Source organism: Lissotriton helveticus, chromosome 1_1 (assembly GCF_964261635.1).
Source record: "Lissotriton helveticus chromosome 1_1, aLisHel1.1, whole genome shotgun sequence".
Classification (NCBI taxonomy): domain Eukaryota; kingdom Metazoa; phylum Chordata; class Amphibia; order Caudata; family Salamandridae; genus Lissotriton; species Lissotriton helveticus.
Window position 1 is genome coordinate 561,085,938 of NC_136057.1, and position 13,405 is coordinate 561,099,342.

At 43.3% G+C, this 13,405-nt stretch overlaps 1 protein-coding gene across 3 annotated transcripts in view; it reads left to right on the forward strand.

Moving 5' to 3' along the window:
• The window catches only part of AEBP2 (AE binding protein 2), a 634,726-nt gene that overhangs the window by 305,432 nt on the left and 315,889 nt on the right, over positions 1-13,405 (forward strand). For all 3 annotated transcript variants that reach the window (XM_078674048.1, XM_078674047.1, XM_078674049.1), the window contains exons 5-6: positions 2,194-2,244; positions 10,763-10,887. In XM_078674048.1, the coding sequence (XP_078530174.1) occupies positions 2,194-2,244; positions 10,763-10,887 (176 nt within the window). The remainder of the gene's footprint in view (positions 1-2,193; positions 2,245-10,762; positions 10,888-13,405) is intronic.

Sequence of the window (13,405 nt, forward strand, 5' to 3'; positions counted from 1 at the left end):
GCTCTGTGTGTGTATGTGGCTCTGTGTGTGTGTGGCTGTGTGTGTGTGTGGCTGTGTGTGTGTGTGTGTCTGTGTGTGTGTGGCTCTGTGTGTGTGTGTGTGTGGCTGTGTGTGTGTGGGTCTGTGTGTGTGTGTGTGGCTCTGTGTGTGTGGCTCTGTGTGTGTGGCTCTGTGTGTGGCTCTGTGTGTGTGGCTCTGTGTGTGTGTGTGGCTCTGTGTGTGGCTCTGTGTGTGTGTGTGTGGCTCTGTGTGTGGCTCTGTGTGTGTGTGTGTGGCTCTGTGTGTGGCTCTGTGTGTGTGTGGCTCTGTGTGTGGCTCTGTGTGTGGCTCTGTGTGTGTGTGGCTCTGTGTGTGTGTGGCTCTGTGTGTGTGTGTGTGGCTCTGTGTGTGTGTGGCTCTGTGTGTGTGTGTGTGGCTCTGTGTGTGTGTGTGTGGCTCTGTGTGTGTGTGTGTGTGTGGCTCTGTGTGTGTGGCTCTGTGTGTGTGTGGCTCTGTGTGTGTGGCTCTGTGTGTGTGTGTGTGTGGCTCTGTGTGTGTTTAAATGTAAATTGATACTTGTATAGCGCACTACTCACCCGCAAGGGTCTCAAGGCGCTTGTACGAATACCGCTGTGGAACCCATCCTGGCTTTCCCTGTGAGGTGTCCACTCCTGGGCACCCCCAAGGTGGATGCCAGGCATCCTTAGCGTTGTGGGGGCCGTTGTGGAGATTAAGCAAGCTATTGACCAGAGTTGCAGAGTGGGACTCCATGATTGGAATAGGCACTGAGGCGAGAATTATCAGGTCCGTGGAATTTTTGAGCCCAAGACCCGCCGAGGCAGAGAATTGAACCCTGGTCTCGGGCTAGACCTCTGCATCAGGGTCTGCTGCTCTAAACATTGAGCCACCCTTCTCCACTGTGTGTGTCTGTTTCTCTCTGTGTGTGTCTGTTTCTCTCTGTGTGTGTGGGTGGCTCTGTGTATGTGTGGGTGGCTCTGTGTATGTGGGTGGCTCTGTGTATGTGTGGGTGGCTCTGTATGTGTGGGTGGCTCTGTGTATGTGTGGGTGGCTCTGTGTATGTGTGTGTGGCTGTGTGTGTGGCTCTGTGTGTGTGTGTGGCTCTGTGTGTGTGGGTGTGGTGCAAATGCAATAGGTCTCGTATTTGCGAGAGATTAAGCTATTGGGATTGTAAATGACAGTGCCATTTATTTATCTGTTTTCAAAACCAACACATAAATAAAATGTTTGTCATTTACAATGCCAATAGCTCTAACTTTTCCGAAGGCGAGATCGTTGCATTGTAAATGCTTGTTTTTTAAGCAGGCTATGTTAACATATTGGCTGAGCTCCTCTCTGATGCAGAGCAGTCTGCTCAGCCTTCCGTCATGTTGTCTCCCCCCTGCAACAGGTTCTATGAGCATCTTATAATCTGGTATTTGGTGGATGCATGTCTTGGTTATGAGTAAAGATAATTATTACAGAGCTACACTATAATAGGTAATTGAGTTTGGACACGATCTCAAAGTTTTCGTTAAATGACAGTTGTTTATTCCTTTTCTGTGCAGGTTTAATTCTGTTTGAGAATCGATTATTCAAAAGAGCTCCTCGTTCTTAAATGAATGCAGTAGTACTGGTCTGCATGCAACCATTTTGAGTATGCCTCAAAGAAAAGGGGCATTGAAGGACTACTCAAAAAATAAAATGCACAATAGGTTTTGGACGATATGTGGAAGTCTCCCATCATAATAGATTGCATGTTTATGTTTTTTAACTTAATGGAGAATAACCTGGCTATAATAAGAGGAAAAAAAACCTCATTTGAACGTTTACAGATCTGGAAATATTTTTGAACTTTGTGTATTTATTTTCTTATCATAACCAAATAAAATCTGGAGTAATAAAAATAATAATTTACCAGGCTTGAATAAGGATAGAGTAATTGGTATTTATTGGAAAACAGTTTTCAATAACTGCCTTGTGGCAAAGAAGATATCTGTAGCGAATATGTGGTGAATTTTTTTTCTCGCTTTAAACGTGGCTCTAGATTATTGTTATGATTGTATGATGTAATGATTAAGTTACCTTTTTTAACTGAAAATCGCATTCTCTACAACATATGAAAAACTTTTAAAAAGTCTTGGATAAAAATTGCTTCTGTATAACACTTTCAAAATGAATATATTAAGCTCTTCTCCATGTTTTCATTGATTTCAGCGGCAGCGCTGGGAACATCTCCATATTCTGCTGCTACAATACAACTCAAAGGTAGATCAGATTTTTCTAAATGCCTAGCTAGCAAAATATGCCTTTTGTTTTTTAAATAACAGATTGGTCGAGCAATGAGAATAAGCTCATATTAATGTTAGTCCTTGTTTGAATGCAGTCAATAAGACTATACAACAGTGTTGTCTTTATTCAAGTGTTTCTTTTCATTACCACATTCAGATCTCATTGCCGCATTCAGAAGTTGAAGTAAATAAATAGGCACCAATGCTTGGGAAGGCAAAGGCATTAAAGCGGTTTAACCTCTCCACTCCCAAGCCCACTCCCTTGCTCTTCTAGCAACCAGACTAAAGAAAGAGTTAACCCTCTGTTCAGGCTGTTCCTCACAAGGTCTTACTCCACGCATGAATATTCAAACCGAATTCCCCTTCTGTGTTCTCCCTGTGATCAGAGATTCATGTGATAGTTAAACAGGTCTTCCAAAGGCCTCCATATGCTGCAAACCTTCTACAGCGTATAAAGATACTGTTCGCACCAAGGGGCCTTCTCAAGGTAAGTGAATGGATTATAGTACTGCCTTCCTTAATCAATCTGTTTCATTCAGGCTTAGGGATAACTCTCTAGTGATGAGGAAAATATTGATATCGGGGTGCCGAAAATTAGGAAACTTACTGGAGCTAAAAGGAGGGTATGTTTGCCCCAAGGATCCACTGGAACCAAGGTGACTTCATCCCCCAGCTAGCAGTGCACCTGGAGGTGCGTTTGCAGAGTAGTGGAGAAAGGTGGCATGGGCTTTGATGACCTCTCAGCAATCCTGCTGTGTGGGCCCCATACCAGTACTCACAAAATCAATCACTCTTCTATAGAGCGACTCAGACACCCACTCACTCACTCATATATACATATAGGCACTCCCACAACTGCCCACTCAACTATAAAGCTACTCATACAAGCAGCCATTTAACCATACGGCCTCTAACAGTCACACACTCACTCACACAGCCACTCATTCACCCATATAGCCTTTCAGCACAGCCACTCAATCACCCATACAGATGCTTACTCTACAACAGTCACTCACACCCCAACTTACTTAGCCAAACCCCCACTCAAACAGCCATTCATTCGTCCATGCAGCCTCTTACACAATCACTCACTCATACAGCCATTCAGACACCCACTCACTCACACATAGTCACTTACACACCCACTCACCAACCCATACAGCCACCCATACACTCAATCATTCACCAATAGTCAATCATACAGCCACCCACTCACCAACACAGCTACTTACACACCTTCTTATACACCCATACAACCACTAAGACAGCCACTCACACACGGATACACGCAGTCACACAGCCAATCACGTAATATATCTTACAAATAGCATCACTCACTAGTAGTACAGAAATTCTACTATTTTAACTTTTTTAGTTCATTGGTATATATGTTTAACACTCATAAACTTTTAGAAAACTCACTGGATGATGTCATCAGTCATGTAATCTGTAATGTCATTGACCATGTAAAGAGTGATGTAACATGTGAGGTCATAAGCAGTGCATTGCGGGGCGTAAATTCTAGTTAGCTCAGGTAACTATAACTGCTGGAATTTCACTGGTTTTGTACAAGTGAAATATAAACCTAACTAACTTCTCTGTAACGTTAGGCTTTTTTCAGTTAATATATGTATGTGTATGTGTGTGTGTGTGTGTGTGTGTGTGTGTATATATATATATACACACACACATGTGTATATATATATATATATATATATATATATATATATATATATATATACATGTGTGTGTGTATCATCTTTTCTGCCTTTCAACTGCAAGTGCCAGATGATGAGTCCCAGTCTGCACTGGGGGTTCTCTGTAGAAATTTACATGAGCTGTCTTTAATGAAGTGCACTCTTGTGTGTCAATTCTATGGTCTACGCTGTCCAGGAGTTTTTCCTAAAAAAGCAATTACTCTGGTGTGCATCTGTCTTCGTGGCTGATGCATTGTCTCTTGAGATAATCACCCACCTCTGGCCTTATACAGCGTATATACGTTTGTATGCATTACACAGTGGCAATTGCCACTTTATAGTTGGAACCTAGTTACCATAGGAAATTGATTTTCAGGTTTGCTAATAAGTTTGGCGAATCTTTTTCTTTAAACATTCTTTTTATTGAACACAGGCATAGACCACATTAGAGCAGTGCAGAAAGTTTAATCACAGTACACACTAATGGAACATTAGACAATTCGATTTGCAGTACAGGGAATGTGTGTAGGCCTACGGGGAGATGGATTCCTCCAGGTCTGGACTACAGGGTGGGCAGCATATACCCCCCCGATAATCATTCCATTGACTCCATACTCTGGACCATTTCTGGGGGCACCCCCGGGACACGTAAGCTATTTTTTCCCGGAACATGCACCAATCTAGGTCTTTCTTCCAGTTCTCAATTGTAGGAGGCTGCGCCGTGCCCCACTTCTGAGCGATATTACATTTGGCTTTGGCTGATCCCAGTGTGGCCCATTGAGTCTGAGAGATGTTGAGGTCGGTTGGCTCTCATACATTAAGGAGGCATCTACCGGCCTCAGGCTGAAGGGTGACAGCAGTGACCACGCTGATTACACCATGAACACTTTTCCAATATTGCTATATCAGTGGACACTCCCATATAATGTGCATGAATGTGCCTAATTGACCACAATTAATTCTACACCCACACTCTTCCGATTTGCCCATTCTAATTAGGCTGGGACCGTGATATATACCCGATGGAGGATCTTTAGTTGTATCAATCTGAGTCTAGCTGGTATTGCCACTACTCTGGGGGAGGAGACTGTCTCTTGCCAGTCCTCATCATCCAAGATAATGCCATCGTCTGACCATTTTTCTCTTAATGCTCGGAGGGGATCCTCCATGCAATTTATCAGTTTTTTGTATATTAGCAATATGGTATTGTCTGGCATATGTCCATCTAGGACTCTGTCCTTTAGTGGAGAGGCCTCCAGTAGGGTTGTGCCTCTGCGGATTTGGGAATAGAGTCCATGGCGAACTTGCAGATAATGGAAGTGCTCTGAATCAGCTAAATCTTACTGTGCCCGCAGATAATCAAAGGACTTGACCTCCCCATTTTCCCACAGATCTTTGATTTGCGAGAGCCCGATCAGGTCCCATCTGGCAAACCCTTTCGATCTCCAGAGGTTATCCAATTTGTCAGTGTCCCAAATAGGGGCGGCTAGTGTGAGCTTACGTTCCCAGCCAAGGGCCTTGCTCGCTACATGCCACACATGGGCTGAATGGCCAGTGCGACCGGTTAAAGTGTAACTTCCAGGTTTAGAATAAAGCGATCCATTGTTCTTTCCCCCAGGGAGCAACCGCATGTCCATGGAAAAGCCGGGATTATCGGACTGATCATAAGTCCCCTGATTTATAGCAGCAAAATGGGCAGCCCAATAATATTTTTTAATATCTGGCAGACTGATGCCTCAGTCATACCAATTGAGGGTTAACTTTGTCAGAGCGATTTGCGGCGTTCCATCTCACAATAATGTCCTCTGCAGACTTTCAATTTCTCCGAAATATGCCGGTGGTACCGGGTCCTACGCGTTCTGAAGAGCATAAAAACCAAGGGAGGGACATCATCTTAAATAGGGCAGCTTTACCCAAAAGGGAAAGGGGAAGTGTTTTCCAACGTGCAATATCTCTCCGCAACCGTTGCAACGAGAAGATTCTTGGTGTAACAGAGTGTCTGATCCTGGATGACATAGATACCAAGGTACATAAAGCCCGCCTCGGCATTCTGAATTGGACACCCTCTAAGAGGACTAGGAGGGTCGCCTCCGAGTGTGTATAATAGGGACTTATTCCAATTGACAGAGAACCCAGAGTATCTGCCAAACACCTCCAAAATGTTTAGTGCCACTGCAAGGTATTTCCTGGGGGTCGCTAAATAGAATATGTCATCTGCGTAAAACAAGATGCGGTCTTCCCAGTCCGGGGACCAGCACAACCCCCGAATTTCCGGTTCCCATCTGATCCATGCAGCCAGTGGCTCCAATGCTAGGGCAAAAAGAAGCCGTGACAATGGGCAACCCTGTCGAGTGCCACGGCTCAATATGAATTTCCGGGAGAGTTTGTTGTGAACTACTACCTGTGCCACAGGAACTTTGTACAGGACGCGAATCCATTGAATGAAATTTGGGCCAAACCCCAGTTTAATAAGCACTGCCCACAAATATGACCATTCGAGCGTACCGAAGGCCATTGCTGCGTCTAATGACACTATTATGGGGGGCTCCTGTGTTGTGGCAGCTCTACTGATTACCCCATGGAATCTGCGCAGATTCAACACCGTATTGCGCTGTGGTATGAAGCCTGATTGGTAAGGGTGTACCGTACCAGACTCCCTATTATTTTGTTCAGACAATTAGCGATGAGTTCTGCAAGGATTTTTGACTCCGCATTTAAGAGGGAGATGGGCCTGTAGGAGGAGCAGGAAGTCTTAGGTTTGCCTGCTTTGTGTATAGTTACAATGGTCCAAACCCTCTGGTCTCTGGAAGTGCTTCCTGTGTCTTTCTTTCTTTGAACATAGCCTTAAGATAAGGAGCCACTCTGTCTGGTTTGGGCTTTTACAATTCTATGGGGATGCCATTTGGGCCAAGAGCCTTTCTTGTGTTTAGCGATCGGATCGCCAGCGAGATCTCTTCTGCCGTCAGGTCACTATCTAAGAAGTGGCGGTCGTCTGCGGTGAGCTGGGGGAGTTTTATGTCTCGCAGGAGTTCAAGAGAATCTTCCACTGTGTAGTGTTTCATGGTGGAATATATGTCTTGGTAGTGTTGAGCGAATCTATCTACAATGTACTGGGGGTCTGTGAGAAGGGCCTCTCCTTCCTCCCTCAGCTCTGGGACTAATCTATTTGCCCACTCCTTTTTATCCAGCCATGCCAAGAGTTTCCCAGCCTTGTCCCCCATTTCATACACTCTGCTCATCTTGTCACTTTCTAGACTTTGGGCTCTGGTGGTGACAAGCGCTTTATATTCACTGTTTGAGTGAACGAGTGGAGCAACTCAGGGGTGAAGTGTGTGTCTAGGGAGCGCTCCAACTGGCCAATCTTGGCCTCTGCCTCAGCAATGGCCGCCCGTTCTCTTTCTTTCTACCCGAAATTTGGGAACGGGCGTGCCCACTTATTACTGTCTTGAAGGCTTCCCAAAGTATTAGGGCCGAGTCTACGGTACCTTCATTCTCTGCAAAATATTTATCCACTAAATTTTTACGTGTAGTGGGTTCCCGCAGATGCCATCAATCAATCAGTCATTGCATTTGTAGAGCGCACTTGATACACGTGGGGCTATCCTTCCCACCCGTACGTGGTTGAGTACTAAATGTTCCCAGACGGGAGAGTGGTCCGAGATACCTCTGGCGAGGTGCCTGATTTTGTGTATGTAGGAGAGGTGAGTGGCAAGAAGCAACATGTAATCTATGCTCCGGAGAAATAAGTGTGCTGAATTCTATCTGGTTTAAAGGACCTCCACCCATCCACCAGTCCCATTGTGTCAAGAAAGTCTGGCAGCCACTGCGGTGAAGAGCTGCCCTGTCGAGGGGCATGAAGGTCCAGTTCAGCCGAGGCTACTGAGTTGAGGTCACCCCCAAGCGCCCCTCCGGCAATGCAAGCAGGATCACGCTCGGGACTTTCAAGGTAGCTGCTTGAAGCCCCTGAGGGACATATACTGACATAAGTGTGATCGTATGCCCCTCCCAGGTCCCGGTGACTCCTATACACCTGCCCTGGTCATCTGCCCACATTGAGTTGACTGCAAGGGGGAAGTGATTTCCGTGCCTAAATTCCAACCCCGTGAGCCCGTAGTAAACCCCGAATGTGCGAGCATTGTGTACCCTCCTCTACGTAACGTTTTACAGGTGTTCCCTACCAAATGGGTTTCCTGAAGTAGGACAATGTCGGGAGCCTGCTGTCTAATATATTGGATCACAATACTTTGTTTAATTTTGTCCCCGAGTCCGTTCACATTCCAACTTAAAATATTATCCACAGCAGATGCTTCCTTGAAAGTTTTTCAAGCAGGGACTGAGAAAAAAATGGCCCCTGAAACGTTATTTCCCCATGCACTTTCCATATGGATTATTGAATATCGCCACAGTACAAATGGGTGAACGGAATGACACCAAATTGGGCAGAAAGTTTTACATAGAAAGCATGCTTTCTATGATTTGGTGTAAATCAGTTCACTAGTTTTTGACAAATTAAGGGGCAAAATGTATATGTATCTGGACGGTTGGGTTTGGTGGAATCTCGCCGGCATGCAACTTCAATATTAGATCATTCTGATTGTCTTGGGGGGAGGGGGCTTTCTTCCCATTAGGTATCTTGTTCCTGTGGGGGCGGAATGCTCCCATGAGAGTTCAGACTGCCTGGCTGCAACATGAAATGAAATATTTTGGCTGCCATTACAGAACTCAGCCCCCATGTCCTGAAAATTAAAAAAAGGAGATAAGCGGGCAATAAAGGGGTACCCTGAACCCTTGAACCTTGAAGGCTGGTCCCAAAGGGAACTCATAGGGGGTCAAATACATTTATGTATATATGTGTATATATGTGTCTATATATATATATCTATATATATATCCACAACACGAATCACCCATATGAGAGAGGCCACTTCAGCGTAATACAGCAAATTTAATGGCAGCAGCTCGGAAAGCAAAAGTGCAGGTTAGTTCATTCGAGTCTATTAGCATGGCCAGACGCGTGTCTGGAACCCTCGTTCCCTTCTTCAATGGCAGCCAAATCACGTAGTCACCTTCTTGCTGCACTCGCACCAATTAAGTCCCTGGGACTGCCCCTGTGGGCGGAGCCAATCCTTCGGCATTCTGGTCCCAGTAGTGCAAGTGAAATATTAACTCCAGTGAGCACAATGTCGGTGAAATACAGTCAAAGAAATAATGTTACCCCAGTGGGTTGATGAATTACCAGCTTGCTTCTGCTGACCTGTTTGCAAGCTGCCTCCTCGCTCGCTGTACCAGATAGGTAGATGACGCCGCACTGGCTCCATCTCGAGCCTGCACTGGCGGTGGGCCACTCCCGCGACCAGGCACGGCCGCTTTCAATTTTCACAACACAAATCACCCATATGAGAGAGGCCACTTCAGCAGAAGCAAGCTGGTAATTTATCAACCCACTGGGGTAACATTATTTCTTTGACTGTATTTCACCGACATTGTGCTCACTCACTACTAATATTTCACTTGCCGAAGGATTGGCTCCGCCCACAGGGGGAGTCCCAGGGACTTAATTGGTGCGAGTGCAGCAAGAAGGTGACTACGTGATTTGGCTGCCATTGAAGAAGGAAACAAGGGTTCCAGAAACGCGTCTGGCCATGCCAATAGACTCGAATGAACTTACCTGCACTTTTGCTTTCCGAGCTGCTGCCATTAAATTTGCTGTATTACGCTGAAGTGGCCTCTCTCATATGGGTGATTTGTGTTGTGAATATATATATATATATATATATATATATATATATATATATATATATATATATATATATATATATATATATATATATATATATATAGTGTGTTAATATTTCTTTTTTGGGGGGCGGGAGGCTCTGCGATTCCACTGGAATCCCATGGGATCATGTAAATAATTAAAAAATAAAATGTGAGGGGGTTAGGGTTGATGTCCATTCAGATTAGGGGGCAGGGTGGCTGACCCCATGCAGCGAACTGCCAAAGGCCGTACACTGCAGGGGTTCGGGTGCACTGCTTACAATCTACACAGAGGGGTTTCCAACTGAAATATTCTTATCTACACACTTCTCTACTTCTAAGAATTGACATTAAAACTGCTTCTTCTCCTTTGGTTAATCCAGTGTTTACCAAAAGAAGAGTTTGACTCCTTATTTTCACTTACCATCTTGTTTTTAACCCCAAAATTCATGGAGGATGTTAAAAAACGGCACAAATTACTTTAACACTATCCATATTTAAGAGTAAATTAGACGCTGAGGAAATCGTAATTCATTAAGAGAATTGTACTTGTTAAATACAGTTTTACGTATAACCAACCCAACCTCCATTTCAGCTTCATGACATGAGCTTGTTTTATGCAGCAAACTGATTATACAAACAACTCTGTCTAATCTGAAGGAACCTGGTGGTGTGGTTGGTGTTGCACAGCTTGGAATTTAGAACCTTCCTTCTGGCTGTGCCTCAAAAGGTTGCTTTTCAGACCCTCATGAACTATTTCAAATCCAATGTCTGTATGCCAGGAATCTACTAAGTCCTTAATCTACAATGAGCATCAACCTTTAAAATAAGTGTTACCGCTTAATTACCAATTTATTTAATTAATATTAGTTTTGGATAAAGTAGTAAAGCGCTGCATGGTGGGGTTATTAAAATTGTACTAATTGGAACTGCATGATGAAGGTTTTAAAAGTGTATTCATTGAAACAGCTTAATAACATGGCTGTACCCTCTTCACGTGTTATAGTTTTGACAATTGTTTCCTTAACCTTTTGATTCCAGCAAGACCCCATGATTTTTTTGATGCACAAACGCTGGACGCTATTCGACATCGTGCCATCTGCTTTAACCTGTCTGCTCAAATTGAAAGTGTAGGAAATGGACACAGTGTTGTATTTCATAGTACCGTAAGTAATGTGTATTACAACTGAAAGACTTCTTTATTTGCTTTTAAACAAATTTTTATGTGACACAACAGTGCTTTAGATTTGTTATGTACGCGTGTTGGTAAACACTGGCCCTTGCACAGGTTAGTATCTCAGGTAGCCGTTTTTCCAGCCTTCTCACAGTTAATTCTCTCCTTAATGTTACTGGCAATAGCTTTAAAACAATGTCTTAGCCTTCTACATAACCATTTATGGAAGAGCATAGTATAAAAAGTCTCAATCGAGTCAAAAATGTTGATAGTCTTTGACAGATTTTAGGCTCATCGTATTTTCCAAATATTGGAATTTAGATGGTCAAACTTTAAAATATTAATCTAAACCTACTATAAGCAGCAGCTGGAATCCACCTTTTGACATTAAATGAATTTAAAGCTGTAAGTAGTGCTAGTTGTATAGCACAAACGCAAATAGGGCAGTGACATGCTACACATTAATAGGGTCCAATGAATGACGATACAAGACTGGGCGGTTCATTGGGAATTTGCACAGTTATACTATATGCTGGTTGTTATGTGACAATTCACATGTATTTACACTGCACTGTTAGGCACAGGGATTTTAATTGAGTTTTCTACAATTTTCACTAGAATGGGGTTAAGATCCAGATCTCCAGCTTCCATTGCCAGCAGTTTAGCAATTGGACAATATCTCCTTGCCAGTCGTTTGTGGTGTTAAAAGGACATCAGATCATTGATTTTCTAGGTGATTGATTCCACTGCAACTTTAGCAAGCCTATTGTGGAGCCTGGCAGCTCTATTCCAATGTAACTTAACTCAGTGATGAATGGATAGGCTTGAAAAAGTGAACATCATGCTATTCAAAATCAATTGTTTTTGCCTAGATTATCTAAAACAAAGATAATGACTGAGTAATGGATCCAATGTCTTTAAATCCTTTGAATATTATTCATAAAGTGTATCACTCAGCAAGTCAAGGAACCTTGACATTTAAGGCAGGGTGGTGAAGTGGTTTTCAGAAACTGCGGACTGGTAAGTAAGAATGTGTACACAGTTCCCTTCTGCGTAATAGGCAAACAGTTGCCTTTAAGTGTAGTGAAAAGGTTTACTTGAAAAACAGTGTTTAAGGCATGGTCTCAAGGCCACATTGAGGGTCAATCCTTAGTGACAAAGGACGCTTATTTCACAGTTTAGAGTGAGTTTTTAGACCTCCAAAATTGGATTGAAGCCATTAGCAGGAGCTTGGGTATCTTTACTGTGAATGGCTTTGTGGGATAAAAACAATTTCACACTGTTTGTCCTTGATTTTTAACAACTGCAACCTGCAGCTGTCATTTGACACATGTTCCTGTTTATCGACGCATATTCTAAGCCTTACTCAAAAAATGTTTTAAACTCCCTGAACTTAAGAAAATTGTGTTAGATTACCACCTGATAATGGCTGTTGGCACAATCTAATCAGAACGGTTACTGAACCTACCATAATCTGCCTTATTGTACCGTTTATAGGTGAGATAAAGTAATTTTTTTTAAATAGCATGAACATTCACATATTTATTTGGAATTCTGTTTTCACCAAGAATGTATTTTCTTAAAAGTAATTTTGTATGTTGGCGTGATGTTTTGACCTGAAAAAGCAAGGAATCCTGCTTAGCTGTTTTAAGTTTATATTTCAATGGTACCCAGCTGTGGCTTGCCCAGGATCGCTATCTTAGGGACACCTTCCTAAATTGCTTCATTAAGGGGCCCATGCAACATTGACTGCAATATTAGTGTTGTCCGCAAAGTCTGAAAGCTGAGATCCTTCTTTTTATTGAAGGTTAACAGTGGCTGATTGTATATACATAAATAGCATAATTGGTATGCCTCAGTGTATGCTAGTTAAGAGGCTTAATGTGATTTTTCCACTCTCCAAAATATCCTAACCAAGCCACATAAGTACTTGAAATGTTGAACTTCTAGTAACGTATGATGATCCATATTACCAAATGCTGGTGATTGGTCCTGCAACACCGCAAAGTTGTTGGTACAAAGGATATTTTGAGTATATCCTGTAATATGAAGAAGTCCCACCTCTGTACTTTTATGGGGACCCATCTGTGAATTTAACATATGCTAGTGTCAAGCTGATTCAAGTGGTCCTGCAACTTTTTTTACCTAACTTCTCACTGGAAATCCATCAGTGGGGGCCAGCTGCTTGCATTGTCTTGTTGCCAGATTCCTCCTAAGGGTTGGTAAGTGTAGAAAACTGGGTTTTTGTTGCAGTACTCGTCCACTTTTTGCATGGTATCTGGTGCAACTTTGACTGAAAATGTGATGGGTTCCTGCTAACCAGGTCCCTGGCACCAGTGTACTTTCCTAAAACTGTACAAGTGTTCCCCACTTGGCGATCCCTTTAGGATCCTTGTAAATCACTAGTAAGTGGTACCCCTGGTACCTGGGGCCTTGGAACTAAAGAGGGTCCCTAAGGGCTGCAGCACGAATTGTGCCACCCTAAGGGACCCCTCACCAAGCTCATGCAA